The sequence below is a fragment of the Vigna angularis genome, chromosome 6 (genome assembly GCF_016808095.1).
Source record: "Vigna angularis cultivar LongXiaoDou No.4 chromosome 6, ASM1680809v1, whole genome shotgun sequence".
NCBI lineage: Eukaryota > Viridiplantae > Streptophyta > Magnoliopsida > Fabales > Fabaceae > Vigna > Vigna angularis.
Window position 1 is genome coordinate 2,000,045 of NC_068975.1, and position 16,810 is coordinate 2,016,854.

The 16,810-nt window shown below is 35.3% G+C and overlaps 1 protein-coding gene across 2 annotated transcripts; it reads right to left on the bottom strand.

Annotated features, from left to right (window-relative positions):
• Positions 1–4,740: 4,740 nt before the first annotated feature.
• Positions 4,741–16,417, bottom strand: LOC108319810 (uncharacterized). Of its 2 annotated transcripts, none has more exons than XM_017551094.2 (15): positions 16,000–16,417; positions 15,447–15,910; positions 13,842–14,930; positions 13,688–13,759; positions 13,458–13,538; positions 13,275–13,315; positions 13,084–13,171; positions 12,878–13,006; positions 11,284–11,475; positions 11,079–11,158; positions 10,908–10,977; positions 10,718–10,819; positions 6,164–6,269; positions 5,889–5,976; positions 4,741–5,237 (listed from the first exon to the last, which is right to left on the bottom strand). In XM_017551094.2, the coding sequence occupies exons 1-15, from the start codon at positions 16,319–16,321 to the stop codon at positions 5,030–5,032; spliced, it is 3,132 nt and encodes a 1,043-aa protein (XP_017406583.1). In that variant the 5' UTR covers positions 16,322–16,417; the 3' UTR covers positions 4,741–5,029. The 2 variants fall into 2 exon arrangements, with proteins under 2 accessions (XP_017406583.1, XP_017406582.1); XM_017551093.2 differs by having other exon boundaries at positions 5,889–5,991.
• Positions 16,418–16,810: the final 393 nt, after the last annotated feature.

The window sequence follows — 16,810 nt, forward strand, 5'->3', positions numbered from 1 at the left end:
GTCCATTTTGTCTGTCTGTTGCCAAAAGTGTAACCAAATGGGCTCTGTATGATCCAAGTGAGTCCAGATTTGTAGGCATCCATCTTTCTTCTAACAACACCAACACCATCTTCTGCCTAATGAGAAGATCTTGATGCAACTTAAGCTTTAGAAACGGGATTTTTTTCGAGTTTCGATAAGGAATTGAGAAGAGTAAATGTTGCATGAGCTTTTAACAGGATTTTTACAATCTGAGACAAGTTTCTGGTCCCCTTTGGATTTTAACGAGATATTTCTTCTAGAAAGATGGGAACATGTGCAATTCTTGCTTAAGATTAAGCTTGTAAACGAACCAATGTTAGTACATGTTTTAATACAGTTTTAGTGGGGTTGATCAATTTTATTTTTTTAACAATTAGAAAGAGGAATATTGTTCATGACAGAGAAGGAAAGAGGGTGAGGGTGGGTGAGGCATGGTATTGGAAGAAGAAGATGAAGATACAAATTTGTTTGGCTAATCAGCTGGTGGTATTTAAGGAATTGACTATTGACAAACGAGAAATCTTTCATTTCGAGATGACAGCTTCTTATTAACAGACAGAGACTGCTTTCTACGCCCCATATCCATTGAGGACTCAACCCCAGCTCGCTTAGCTGCCTTACACGCGCCTTATCATGGTCTAGGGATCAGTACAACTTTCCGGAACCGGATTGATAATCCAAAGCTGACAAAGCATCGCCTCTATCTCTTGCTCATCAAGTAGTGGTGGCTAATGGAACGACACCGTAGCAACAAGAGTCAGTTCAGAAATTACATATGGAGAACTACTTCCCTGCCCCTTCACCTTCGTTTATTAGCCGCTTATGGGGCCCAATGCAATGTTTGAATTACCGAATTCATGTTCTTCACCTCACCGGCAAAGAGCCAATTCTGAGCAAAAAATAGACTTTTGCCCCTCGGATAGAGTTGTTCATACTGTGATGCTAGGCCGGGTGGGATTCTCTCTCTATCAAATATGAATAAAGTGATGAATCCAGTGGATCCTTTGCCACTTCCCATTTCATAACTCCATTTCATAACTGACGCAGATAAACCAAAACTAATAAAAAAATAATAAAGTCACCACGCATACAACTTAAAAGTGCCACGTTACTCCTATATTATGCCAGATCGTCAATCTATTAACGTTGCTTATTTTTATTTAACGGAAGGAATAATGTTGACGCAAAATTTAATAAATGAGGACCAATTTCAAACACTTTTAAAATGAGGGACTGAATTGACATTATTCAACAAAACTAGGGACAAAATAGGGTATTAAACCAAAAGAATATTATCAAAACTATAAACCAACAAGTTTTTTATGTTATCCATATTATATCTTTAAGTTTCTTCTCTATATGGATTATCAACGTAATATAAAATAGTAAAAGTTTCCCTATAATGACTTTATGGTATTTCATCAAACGAGGGACGAGAGAAAGTGTAAAAAGAGATTTCGATAAAGAGAAAATAAGTTGAATATTTCTTGTTATTTTAAAAAAAGAAACATATGGGTTTATATAGAGAATAGTGTTGGAAGTCTCACATCGACTAGAGATAAGGTCAATTTATAGTATATAAATGAGTTCAAATCTCACCTTACAAGCCAGTTTTGAGAGGTTGAGTTAGGCTTAAAGTTCACTTCTTAACATGGTATCAGAGTTAGGAAGTCCCATATCGACTAGAGATAAGGATAAACATTGATATCATCTATAATATAGGAATTAGTGCTTTTTTTACTAAGGTATTGATTGGATAATTGATTCAGGTGTCACTCATCATATGACTTATGATCCTCATATATTTACTAATTTTTCCTTAATTGTTGTAAAACTGTTATTATTAATGTCAATGACGCCTCATCTCCTATTGAAGATGTAGGTACTATATCCCTCTCACCCTCCTTATCGATTCTTGATGTTTTATTTGTTCCTACATTAAATTGTAATCTTATCTTCGTCAGCAAGTTAACCAAATCACATTCTTGTGTTGCCTTGTTTTACCCAATCCATTGTCTTTTTCAGAACATCCATTCCAAGGAGAAGATTGTCAGTGGTAGAGAGAGTGAATGACTATATTATCTTAAAAATGTCTCACAACAAATCCATAAAAGAGCGTTGACTTGTCTTGAGAATGATCACATACAAGATAAAAACAAAAAGGAAATTTGGTTATGGCATAGACGGTTGGGACATCCCTCTTTTGGTTATTTAAAAAAATTATTTCCATCATTATTTCATAAATGCAATATTTTTTATTTTTTTTGTGAAACTTGTGTTATGGCAAAAAGTCATCGTGTTGTGTTTCCTTTAAGTAATACAAAAACTAATTTTCCTTTTTCATTAATTCACATTGATATTTGGGGTCCTGCCTCACAAGCTACACATAATGAAAAAAATGGTTTATCAATTTTGTTGATGATTGTACTAGGGTAACTTGGGTGTTTTTTCTTAAACATAAAAGTGATGTGTGTGATGTGGTTTGTTTCTTCTATCATATGATCATTACACAATTTAACACATCTATTATGGTTATTCGATCAGACAATGGAGGGGAATATTTTAAGACTGAATTAATAGAGTTCATGATATTTAAAGGCATCTTGCATCAAACTATATGTTCTTATTCACCACAATTAAAATGGAGTGGCTGAGAGGAAAAATAGACATATATTAGAAGTGACAATGTTACTTTTGATAGATGGTAATGTCCCATCTCATTTATAGGGTGAGGTTGTGAGTTTTTCCGTTTATTTAATTAATTAATCGAACCCTTCTAGTGTGCTTAACTTTCGAAAGTCTTTCAATGTGTTGTCTGATCATTGTATCCTTCCTCCCATAGTTTATTTACCACGTCATGTTTATGTATGTGTTATATATGTTCACTTACACCCACATCAACGTACAATACTTGAAGAATGAGCGATCAAATGTGTTTTTTTTTTATGGATCAACTTAAAAAGGTTATCGTACTTACCATCCACCATCAAATAAATTTTATATTTCCGATTCTCCACTTCAGGGAGGTAATGAAAGTGAAGTGCATAATCATGATGTTAGTATGTTTGATATCTCAGATGTAAAATTATATTCTAAAAAGAAATATCTTGTGAGGATCATTTTACAGAAAGTGAGTCAATCCTAAATATGGACACTTATTTTTCGGATAATATAGTGTCCTCTGATCGTAACCAATTGGCTCAATCTTCTCCACAAGTTCAGATTGACTCTTCAGAGGTACCTTCTGATCCTATCTTTGATAATACTAATTTAGATGAAACTGATAATGGAATTGATTTTTGTCTGTGTAAGACCACCAGCACACCAAACACTAAGTCTACTACTGTTCAATATAATCTTCCACCTCGTTTTAATTGTGGTCAACTTCTAGCTAAATATGAATCAGACCTCCAAGTCAGTTTTGTGGGATTGAGTTAGACTTAAAGTCCACTTCTTAACATGGTATCAGAACCAGGTTAGAGCCTATCCTAGCGAGATTTGTGTAGACATATTGTTTCATCTTCTATCGGACCACTCATTATTGTCTAGTCTCACGCTCAAGATGTAGATACCTCGACATGAGGGAGTATGTTGGAAATGTCACATCGATTAGAGATAAGACCAATTTATAATATATAAATGAATGCAAATTTTATTTTCCAAACTAGTTTTGTGAGATTAAATTAAGTTTGAAGCCCACTTTTTAATAAATAGAAGAAAAAAAACTTATTGACTAAAATAAACTATATACCGTAAAAACCTATAAACTTGAAAAAAAACAGTTTTATGAACAAATTAATCAATTAAATTTAGAGTAAATAGATCTTACAAAATCAGCCTTTATATCTACAAATTGAAATATTGTTTTAATATCTAAATTTTATTATTCATAGTTGTATCAGTGACAATTTTTATAAATTTTTTTCTTTCTATAAAAGACTCTCTTTTTTCATTTAATTTTTAGTTAAAAGAAGAAAAAATTGACAATTCATGAGATGAGGCATTTATTTCCTTTTGTTTACAAAAGATGGCTAAATTATAAATTCACTTACTGGACATTTTATTATTTAAGAAACAATATCGCGAAAACCATCTCCACATATAAATTGATTACTTAGGGAGCAGGTTCTTAAATTGATTAGGATTTCAACTTAAATTTAATATTTCAAGTACTTTTTACATTTAATATTCACTTTATCTTATTTTGTATTTCAATATTATATTATTTAATAAATGAAATTATTACATTAAGTATTAGGTTCTCAAATTATTTAAAGTTTCTAATTTGGTTTTCAAATTTAAAAGACTATAATGCTTCATAAATTTGAATATTTTTATTTGTTAATTTTTTTTTAATCTATTATATATTCAAAAAAATTATATTACTACTAAATAATATTACAATTAATATAAAATAAAAAATAATTTTTACTACTTTAAACAAAAAAAAATAGAATAATAACAAATTATCAACATCCTACAACCGTCTCTTAAATTTTATGAATAATAACAAATTAACAACAGCAAAAGAAATAGAACAATCCTACCATCCAAAATTTCTACAATAACATGATTTAATATGAACAGACACAAATAAAAAAAAATAACTAAACTAACCAGCAATCATATTATCCAACTTATGAAATAATTAAGCAATGAAACTCAAAAACCTGGAACTTAATTAAATTAGAAAACTTATTGCTCGATAATTACAGAAAATTAAATATCTGAAATTACCTTATGGTGTCCTTTTTACTCAATTAAAAAGGTTACTAAATCAAAGATTGAATTATAGATTTATTTTAAGGAGACTTGATTAAACATCGACTTGATTAAACATTCTTAATCATAAAATGAAAACATTGGTTTTAATGTCCGATTTCATCACTGGTGATGAACTTCAAATTTCGGACCCTAAACCAACTTCAAGGCAAAGCATTAACCTATTGCAGCACTATCCAGAGGGTGATACAACGAATTTTCCGTGTGCTGAACGCAAGTGTAAACCCTAATTTCCAATCATCTGGTTTTGAAGGAAGCCCGAATGAACTGCATAGGAAATACATCTACAGAGCTTAATAATTCTTGAATATCCAACTCTCACACGCTCTGTTGCAGTTCTGATTTCATGTGCAAGAGATGAAGGCAGAGACTTCTGTTCCGCTCCAGAAGGTTCAAATATTTGAGAGGGAACCACCCCAGAAGGATACACCCCACTGCTCAATAACCATTTTTCAAATCAATAGTCGTCTTTTTAATTGCAAATGCCAAGATATTTTACCAAAAACAAAAATGTAGAAATAATAATAATAATAATAATAAAATCTTATCAATGAGCATTGTCATATCAAAACAAAGATTAAATTTCTGCTAAAAAATAAAAAAGATAGCAATCACAACTCTTATGATTTAGGATTCGAATCTAACAAAAATCCAAAATGCAGGTAAACCTTTTAAACGTGGAACTTACTGGTTTAAGATTTGTCGGCAGTATGATCATAACCTGATAGTGATTACGGGGTAGGTCCAACAATAACACTAGACAAATTCTAATTTGAATTTTGGATGTGTTTAAAATATTTTAAGAAAAAGGTCCAAAATACCTCAATATGGTGTTTGTGAATATTGACATTCAGGGCCTATTAATTTATATTTTATATGATACCCGCGAATATGTTTTATCCCCTCCTTCTCACAGACGAACTTTGAAGAGAACCAACCCAGGGTAAATTTGCAGATGCATATAAAGTATGAATGCAAAATCTGAATGAAGATTGGATATGAAACTCCGAACAAGAAAGGACCAACTCTCAGCAAGACATGGAATTTAAAATTAAAATTAAAACAAAAAGGAAGCAAAAGTTTACCATTTTAAGCACGTTATATCAAATATGGCTTTCACCCTCCTCCCACTATGGAAATCAATGAAAGACAACTGTAAATCAAGCCTCTGAACTGCAAAACCGGAGCCTGAATGGAAGTGAAAATGCCATTTCCCATAAAAAAATTTCAATGAAAATGCAAATGTACCATCAATGAATATCGGAAGATCTTTTTGTATATAGTGGAGATCTCAATTCAAGGTTGAAATGAGAATTGAATTTAAAGAAGTAATATTTCAGAGTATGGAAAACTTCTTTACCTGAATGAGAATAGAACTTTGCGTCGACCAAATTTCTAATCTCTATCCGAGCTGATTGAACCTCTTCAACCACATCTAGCAAATTACTTAGCAGTGAGCTTGTTATCTGCATCGAATAGCAGGTCAGCTACACAGGTTGTTGGAATAGTAGTTCATCAATTGCTACATTTTAATACTTGAAACCTATTAAGATGTAGGAAGAACACTCTAGCTCATATGTACCACGAACAGCCTAGTCCTTATAAACTCCTCCTTTTGGTTCAAGTCTCTCTCTACAATTACGTCGTGAGTCTTGTCAATTAAGCAAACATTGCCTATTGGATCATATATGTTCAACCTTAGTTTGTTTCTATTTCGTCACTTTCGTTGATATTTTTCCTAACTGAACCCAGGTATTTTTTAATAATAAATCCTTTTGACATTCTCTCCACCTTTAAAGGACTCTCGAGAGAAATTCATTACTAGTTTGGTATTTAAAATTTATGCGCTAATACCCACGGGTATGTGTCTTCCCAGCTTCAATCATTTCTAACCTCACAAGGAATTCTATATCAAGTTAATTTCTCAAGCAGCAAAACTTGCACTCATGCAACAAAATTGGCACATCTGTGCAAGTTTTCAAAACTGTCCTGAGTGCTGGAAAAGTTGCACGACTTTGACATTGACAGAGAAACAGAGCCCATCACTCTGCAGTCCATGCAGAAGTTATTGAAGAGCCCAATGGAAGGAATACAGAATGACCTAGAAGAGTCAGCAAACGGCCTTAAATTTAGCTGATTTTACCATTTAAATTGATCAAATGATGTGTTATCTTTAGATCTTTTGTAAGAGGTTCTTATGGAGTGAGAATACTCGAATAATTGTGGTTTGTAATTCTGTTATATATTCCTTTGCACTAAAGGTGAGAATACTCTCTCTTTGTCTCTTTCTTCTAAGAGGACCTTGACCTTGAATCAAGGAAACTTTTATCTATCATTAGGTACTTTCATTGAGAGCAAGCCATGACAGACCACAATACCCGATCCAAGACCGCATCGGATCAAACGGAAGAGGCCATACAATGTTTAACGCAACATCAGATGGAGCTGAGTGCCAATCACGACAGCCTCAATGCAAAGATGGATATGATATTGCAACAACTTGCTACCATGGGATCAAATCAGAGCCATCATATGAGACAATTCATACTCAGGACAATACGAGACCTCTCACATCCCATATGAAGCTTGAGGTTCCTTGCTTTAATGGGCAAGGGCAAGATCCAATGGGCTGAATATTCAAGATATCCCAATTTTTCGACTACCATGCCACTCTCGAGGCTGATTGCATCAAGTTAGCATCATTTTACATGGAGAGTCCTGCTCTCAGCTGGTACCAATGGATGCATCGCAATGGCATGGTTGTTACATTTCATGGTCTGCTGCAAGCATTGGAAACTTGTTTTGCCGCATCTTATTATGATGATCCTCAAGGTGCCCTCTTCAGACTAACACAGAAGGTACAGTCTCAGATTATCTTAACAAGTTTGAAAGGTTAGCAAATCGCATTCTAGGTCTTCCACCGACCTTCTTGTTGAGTAGTTTTATTTTCGGGCTGAGTCCAGACATTCGACTGTGAGGTCCAGGCGTCGCAACCTCATTCAATGATACAAGCAGCTACTCTAGCAAGATTACAAGACAAGTTGATGGAAAGCATCAATGCAAGGCTAAACAGAGCTCACCCTCTATTGCCGTCACCCACGAAAACAAATTATAAGAAGCTCACCCGCGAAGAGATGCTAGTTCTTCGTGAGATGAGTCGTTGTTATAATTGCGATGAAAAATTCAACCTAAGACATAAGAGTAAGGGGCGATTCTTTTTTAGTAGCGGACATAGGGGAGAACATGGGTGATTGTTTCTTAGAATTGGTTAAGGAGTTATTAAACAGTGAATCGTAGGAAACCTAGATCAGTTTTAATGCCCTTACTGGGCTACTTGCTTCTGAAGCCTTATGCTTAGTGGGCCATATCAAAAGTCTAGTTACTATATTGGTGGATGGAGGAAGTACACAGTTTTGAGCAAAACCGGGTAGCCAAGTACCACCATTTGTCTACACGACCTACAAAAACTTTAAGGGTGATGGTAGGAAATGGGACAAAAATTGTGATAGGCTTCCTGGTGACAAGAAACCTAAATTCTATCTCAAAATAAACAATCACAAACAGAGACAAGAAACCTCACTGTAAGGCAGCAGTTTATTGAATGAAAAATACAAAAAACATTCAACAACATCCAAGGGAAAACATTCCCTTCTACACAGGACAGTCCCTGTTCAGAAATAAAACACTCAGCAACCAGAACTAGAACAACCCCTTCAGACAAAAACTGCCTAACTACTAATTAAAACTTCCCCTAACTGCTGTTTAAACTCCTCCTAACTACCCCTAACCACTTCAGACTAACTTCTATGTTTTATTTTTGCCAAACTATCTAAAAACTGTCTACAAATTGTCTAATACATTACATATCCTATCATTATTCGCCACTACAAAACAACATTTTTCCTCAAGATTGTAATCTAAAAACCGGTCCTTAATCGTTGTGACAACTTCCCATGTGACTGCCTCAAGGCTTCCTTTCAGCCGTTGGATTAGGCTTCCAAAATCAACAAGTTTATTACTGCAGTTTGCTAGCAATCGATTTCCATAACAGATAAGTAACCTAAGACAAAAGGGAGATCGTCCAACTTTCTTGTTCTTTTTGCATAGGGCCTGCCACTTTGTCAAGAAATACTCCCCCAATTGGTTTTCTGATGTTGGGTTTACTAGAGACACCAATATCTTGAATTCTTGGATGACTTTTCCCCCCTCCCTGTCCTTGTTACTACTGTCATCCTCTCATGTAAAATTTCCACACTCTCAATCTGTGTTACTGCTGCCAAACTCTCAAATAACATGTTTCCCTTGTTCCTTCAACTATCCTTAGTTGAGGTGTTGCAAGATCTTCCCAAGAAAGGTTCTGAGATTTCTTTTGCCAGGTTTTGAACCCCTTGACTGCCTTTTTCAAATGTTATTGATGGTTAGGTGTACTTCTGCTATTACTGTGACGTTCTCGACTTCAAAAACAATTTTTGTCCCAACACCAACTACCTTTGAACCATCTACACTCAAAACAGCCTCATCTTTTACTTTACTCCCAGAAGTAATGGTTACAATGTTCCCACTACATTTGGCCTTCTTTCCTCTGTCTTCACCCTCCTTCACTATTTTGACATATTCACCAAGACCTACCACACTATCCCCACTAAAACCAGCAGCTTTTGCAACTTCATTCTGAGAAGAGTCACAAAATTCCCATCACAGTCTTGGTCTCCACCTTCCTCTTCATTGATATCCTTTTCTCTTTTCTTCTCCCAATGGAGAGTTTCTTGGCTTTCTTGATGTCATGAAGAAGTTCCTCTCTCCCTCCCTTTCTTGCTCTGTCAAGAGATTTCTCCATTCTTTTAGAGTCCCTTTTTTGAATCTGGACATCCAGAATCCTATTACATTCCTGTATCATTTCTTCCAATTTTTGGAAACTTTTTCTCATCTCTTGACGCCATGCCCTCACCTTTTCTAGTTCGCTGGTCCCCCTCTCCAAAGTATTGAAGCTTCCTTCCATGCTTTCCCTCCTTCTTGATCCAGCAGGTTGGACCAATTTGTTAGGTTTCTTGGTGACAAGAAACCTAAATTCTATCTCAAAATAAACAATCACAAACAGAGACAAGAAACCTCACTGTAAGGCAGCAGTTTATTGAATGAAAAATACAGAACATTCAACAACATCCAAGGGAAAACATTTCCTAGTCCCTGTTCAGAAATAAAACACTCAACAACCAGAACTAGAACACCCACCTTCTTAAAAGACAAAAACTGCCTAACTACTAATTAAAACTTCCCCTAACTGCTGTTTAAACTCCTCCTAACTATCCCTAACCATTTCATACTAACTTCTATGTTTTATTTTTGCCAAACTATCTAAAATCTGTCTACAAACTGTCTAATACATTACATATCCTTTCAAATTGATTGTAACCAACTATGTCAAGCAGTGAAAGTTGTAATTCAGAATCATGAATTTGAAGTACATCTACATGTCTTACCTATTAGTGGGGCTGATATTGTGTTAAGCATTCAGTGGTTGAAAGAATTGGGCCCTATAGTCACAAGTAATGCTAAATTGACTATGAAATTAATCAAGAGTGGAAAGCTGGTAGAATTTGAGGTCGATGCACCAATTGGGCCTCAAGATATTTCAGCCCAACGGTTAAAGCGACTCATGTAGACCATTGAAACATGGGTGAACTTTGGCGCTCTCAAGAAGGGCCTCTCCACCAACAACTATTATACAAGGCCATTCCATTTTAAATTGTGGCTCAGTCAACAATACAATGGCTTATACATGATCCACAACACTGTTTTAAGTTTCTTGGTCCATGATCAAGTGCTTATCTATGATCCAAGAAAATATGAAATAAAAAATAACAATAACTTGCTAAAAGTAAATTATCATATTCATAAGAAATAAAATATCTACCTGTATTTCTCGTGCCATACTGCTTGAGAGAGTGGACTTCTTAGTGGAATGTGGATTTAAGACAAACACAAATGCAGAAAAAGATTCCAAGTTTGGGAAGGTCTGAAAAATAGACACACCATATTAGAAAAAGAAAAAGGTATGAATATTGAATGTTGTAATAAAACAGAATAATTGTTAATTAAATTACCTTCCCAATATTCACATCATTCAAACTAGTTGATGTTATTATGCTAGATTGACCAGTATTTACAGTGACCCTGCATTCCATCAAAATAGTTGGAACTTTCATACTTAGTCATATCATAAAAGATACACTTCAGCTTCAACCACAGAAAGAAGTGGAGCAAAATTAACTAACCTTTGGGTTACATAACCACAATAGTTGAGACAAACTTTGTGACAATCATCCTTGCGCTCAAAATCTTCAATTTCCCACAACTGGGAAACAAGAAAATGGAAGAAAAAGGATGTTTAGCATTATTAAAAAAATAAATAAATATATATATATATATATATATATTATATCTGGTATGAGGACAGAACTATATTTGAAGTCACAAGACCTTCAAATTCTGGCGTATAGACTTGCAAGGCATTCTCTTCCGCAAATAACCAGAAACAGCTTTCACAGTGTCAGTAAAGCTTTGGTCTCCTTCCATCTTGCAGTGACTCTGTAAGAATTCACTTAAGGATTTTGCTTTTGATTCCAAAGATTCAAGTTCCTGCTTCTTTTCCAATACCTTTTTGCAAGAAACCTAGCATTGAACAATAAAATATTGCCAATTGAAATGCAATGGAACAGCACAACAGGTTGATCCTTTCATGATCAAGTTACACCATCAAACTATAAACAAGAGTTTGGAACAAATGAAAATGAAAATATATCATGCATTCTACAGAATATTGGTTGATCAGAACAGAATTGATTTATCATTATTGATTATTGCAAGGTTAATGATGGTTGTATATTTAAAATATCAAAACTTAAGCATAAATTGTTATAATGTTCTGACCATACACCATTTGTAATAGAAATCATTTACATTTTGTTACATATAAAGAAGAGGATAACAAGTCTTTGAAACAAGCAAAAAACAAAAGTTACAGGTCTTGAAGATTGTATTGGTTTCTCCCAGAACCAAAAGGAGGAGAAATGTTAAATATGCAAAGTTAGTAACCAAACTCTGTAGAGAGTTTGTTTTGATTTGAAGTTCAAAATTTAGCTTTTAAGACCGATGCTAAAAAAAACTTAAAGACATCTCTACCTATTTACAACACAACAGTGAAAGTTAGGTTACATATTAAAGTTTGACAGCTTAAAAAACAGAGGAGATTAATGCAAAGAGACTGGGTGTAGCTTTCAAAAATTGAGAGTGAACCAGTATAAAAGGATTGTGTGATCCTTTCTCTATCTTTACTATTCTTTCATGAATATTTAATTGCTAAATTGTGAAATTGCATTGGATCAACATATTTCAGGAAATAGTGGAACTTTTGTTTTTCAAAAGGTGATCTTAGGGAAAAATAATTAGAATCTGTTTGGACTAATTTCTCCATAAGGACTACCAAGAAAGAACAATAAGAAGAAAAACATGAAATTGACTTCTCCACAAGTTAAAATTAGTTTATACATTAGCTAACTTGTAGATCTCTCTGATAGAGCTTCTTTAAAATTCTCCAAACTTCTATTTTTAACTTGTGTTTGCGCTAATTTGAACTTGTGGAGAAATTAATTTCGTTTCTTTCTTCATATTTCTCTCTCTTAAAAGCACTTCTAAAGAAGCTCATCCAAACAGGCCATTAAATATTTATAATCACCCCACAAACTTAAATGCGATTTACATGCAATTTCCTTATTTAGTTTGTCTAGCATTAGTGTAGATAAAGATTTAGTACTTTGTCTTGTGGATAACATCACATCCCAACTCGTTATATCATTTTTGCACAGCATTTTTAAGTACAAAGTCCAAACCACTAGCATAAGCCTAAGCCCAACAAAATCTCCTTCAGAGAAACGCCCTCAAACAGAATAGTTCTCACTTGAATTTCTTTCAGGTAATTTGAGGAGCCTTCCCACAAAAAAAACTATACAGTTGCATTTCTCCTCCATCAACCTCATTCCCAATTTAAATAAATACTTCAGACAAACAATTATACCTGAGATTTTCCCTTGGAAAAACTATAATTCGCTTCAGTGTCCACTGCCCCACGTTTAAATGATGGGATGAAGTTTAATTTTATCATCTCACACTCTTGAAGCCCAGTACTAACCTGTTGTCCCTTTTCCTGTTTACAACGGCAGTTCATATCACCAACTGTGGGCAATGCTAAATACTAACATGTTTTCAAGTAAGATAGAGTACCAGTAATTTGTCATGCTTAATATGCAATAATTGTAATTTTGCCTTCTCGTATGCTATACTATGCAGCAATATTCTTGTTTCAGCAACTCTGCAAAAGATTACTCCAAGTTCACATCACCAAGCGATCATATTCAAAACAGTTCCATAACCATACAGATATGTTATTACTTAGTCAGACAGCATAAGCATACCTCTTGTCTCTATGAATGTTTAAAGGATCGGTTATTTTATGCTGGGGAAAAAACAAGAACCATGTCATGTCATGTGAGTAATTTAGAAGAAGTAACATGTTCTAATTACTGTAAAATGTAAGTTTGCTACGTTATAATAAACCGAAAAAAGTATATTAAATTTCATTATCTAATCTAACACACCTGAGATTGAATTTCAGAACAAACAATCTCTGTCTTCTTAACTTTCTGCAGATCAACCAAAATATCTTCCAACCTGCCAATCTAAATATTGACGGGCTTAAAGCATTATTCATATAAATAGTTATGAGATGTTTAAGTGAACAATCAAAACTAAAGAGTAAGCAACAATATCCATATTTTCAGTTGAATACTATCATTTTCTAAGTCTACACCCACAAATTAGAACATACCAGTCTCAAATTTAGCTTATCAACTGAAGGAGGTAGAAGGTGAGTTGTTCTGTCTAAGAAATTTTTAAGAAACTGCAAGGTAATTGTGAAAAGCTCAGTGTCCCATCTAACCAATTGAAACTATATACAATACAACATAAAACAGTAACCGTACTAGATCCCCATCATTCGAAGTCTGATTTCCAAGCATCCCTCTTTCCCTTCTCATAGAACCTGTTTGCTCCAAAACTAACTCTATATCACCACTCCCATTTGAATGAGCCTCTGGTGTTCTGTCAATCCTCCCTATTTTATCTATTTTGTCTCCATTTCTGAGCATTTGGATACCTTTCCTTTTCTTCCCAGAAGAAATCCCAATACCAGATTTGGTAAGAGGGCTCTGAGCTACATTGAGTACTGAATGGTGGTTGTTATCAGGACCATGACCATCAACAGTACACTTGGGAGACACGTCTTGTGGTGAGCACAACTGAGGTGTTACTTGTTGGATAGAAAAACTTGGGACTAGAATTTCATCTTTCCCTGAGCTATCTGCCAGGTCCACATCTCCCACCTTCATTAAATGAGTCAACTGTGAGGGAGAAGCTGAAATTGAATTTAAGTCTCCCTCACCCATTTTGGTGTCCACAGTCTCTTCATTTTGACTTAACTTGGAAATACTTTTTAAAGACTGAATTCTTCGATCATTACTATAACCCAAACCTTTATACGTGTTACTACTTGGAGTTAAACTAAACAGTTTTTCCCCTAAAGGAATTTGGCGACTTTCATCTTGCTTGTATTCTTGATTTTTTTCATTTGACAAAGGAAATCCAGGAGTGTATTTTGATAATCTAGCTTTCAATACGTCCATTCCTTTCTTGAGACTCGACATGGCAGGAGGTTCAATAGTAACCATCTTTGAAATGCTGCTACGTGCAGAAGAAGAAGAAGAAGTTGCACGATGTGCGACACTTACCTCTGGACCATGTAAAGCAGATTGCTCTAAACGTGGAGTTATGTTTCCAGCATGTGCGGATGAAACAGGAGACCTCGTAAATGATTGTTTTCTTCCAGACAACAACAACGGCGTAGACTCATATATTGGATTTCGGTCTACTTTATCAGACTTACAATCTGAATCCAACACCATTCCTTTGTGTTCACCCACCCTCAGTGATGTTTCTCTATTAGCATTCTCGAAGTCCAGTTGTCTACAAACTGACAAAATCTCAGTTGCATCTTTAGCAGACTCCTTAATTTCCTAGAAAAAGAAAACAACGGACAAATATGAATTAATCCTGCACATAACCCAATAGTTGCAATAGGAGGTATAAGGATAACCACTAAAGTGTCATCACAAATAAACCATGCACACCTACAACTTGATACTATTAATCAAATCAAATGCATACAACCTACACACACAAAAGTGACACCGCATACTCATGATTAATTTGAACAAAAATATTCATAAACATTTTTATAAGAAAAAAATTACCATCAAATAAAATTAGCTTACACATAAGCTGATATATCCAAAAAAACTTTTTTTAGTTCATGTATACGCTAACGTTAACTTATGAAACACTTGTTTTATTTACTTTAATTTGTTTCTTCACCTTACTTTATTCAATTAGTGGCTCATAGCTCAAGCTAGAAAGGGATGTCCATCATTTGGTGTCTGTAAAACACCCGAGAGATTAATCCCTGATTCGACGGGAATAAAAAAGAACTCCTAAACTATAAATGCCAATTAAAACAAACAATTAATGTTCACCTCGATTGCAGAATCAGAAGGTTGTATCTGGTGGGATTGAGTAAATGGAGGAGAGGCAACCGAACCTTCCAAGCTGCGTTGCGGTGAGTCATTAGGTGCTCCCTGAACCAATATTGCAGCATCAAACGCAGGAGAGGGTAGAATGTCGTATTCAGAGCCCCTCTGCTGCTCTCCCTCGATGCTCATGTCATTGGAGTCTTTGCCTGCGCTATTTGCGTCGAGCACCACTCCACACCACTTCGGCTCCGTGAGCTCCATGTAACTTCCTCGAGAGTGAGAGTTCGGCGTCGTGACGTCGAACTGGCGCGTCTTGATGTCGCCGGAGTCCGACCGAGCGAGACTCCTGTAATGCATCGAGAACGCCGTCGAGTCCATCGTCACGTCGTCCGAAACGCCAGAGTCCGACAACCGCTCCGGCCTGATGAAATGCGCGGACACTGGACCTCGAAAGTCGTCATCGTCGTCTGCGCACATCATGAGCAACAAATTAATAATAAACTACGGAGAGAGTAAGAAAATTCCGCGAAAGAAAAAGGAAAGAATCTGAGCGCACCGTCGCCTTCGTCTGCGGTGCTGTTGTCGCCGGAATAAGGAGAGCCAATTGGACGGAGGAAGGAGTTTCCGTCTTCCGCTTCCTCGTGAAGTCGCGGCTGTTCTTTGTCGTCGTCGTCGCTGTCGGAGGCGAGGTCGCGGAAAAACCCTACGATGGAGGGATCGGAAGGGGCTTCGGAGGGAGAAGAGGAATCGTCGTCACGGCGGAATACGTGGACGGAAGTGATTTCGTTGTCGGCGAAGCTCACGCGCCGCAACCTCTTCTTCTTCAGCGCGACGGTGGTTTCGTCTTCGCTTTGGGCGTTGTTCTTAGGAGGCTCCATTTTAGCGCGTTTGGTTTACAGAAGAGTTGGGGACGGAGGCCAAATCAGCATTGTGCGGGAAATGATACTTCACTGTTACACATTTCAAATTCTATAACGGGGATACATTTTGTATTTTTATGGCAGTGTTCTGATTTTTTATCTTTTAAAAAAAAACTGTATTATTTGTTCTTAAAAAAATTTAACTTGATTATTTCATTCTTTATTAAACGATAAAATAGAAGTTGTGAAATACTTTGTTTACTTTAATCCCTAAAAAATATGAAATTATTATTTTTATTTTAAAGTTCATTTCAAAATAAGTAAATAATACTTTTTTTTGCAATCTGGAATTTATTTTAAAATATAATTTACGGTGGTGATTTGATGTCAGCATAAAAAAGAGGTTGGTATTTACAATAATACTTCTGACGCTAAGCATTACTATTCTGTTCTCAAAATGGATTCTAAAAATACTAACATTTTTATGTTAGGTCCAAACCTATGCAT

Bases quoted from the DNA above. Each gene is read 5' to 3' on its own strand.
- LOC108319810 (XM_017551093.2), bottom strand. From the start codon at position 16,321: ATGGAGCCTCCTAAGAACAACGCCCAAAGCGAAGACGAAACCACCGTC. The intron at 10,820-10,907 runs GTAATTTAATTA...TCTATTTTTCAG, and splicing joins ATGATGTGAATATTGGGAAG to ACCTTCCCAAACTTGGAATC. The intron at 5,238-5,888 runs GTAAACTTTTGC...GTTATTGAGCAG, and splicing joins GATATAACGTGCTTAAAATG to TGGGGTGTATCCTTCTGGGG.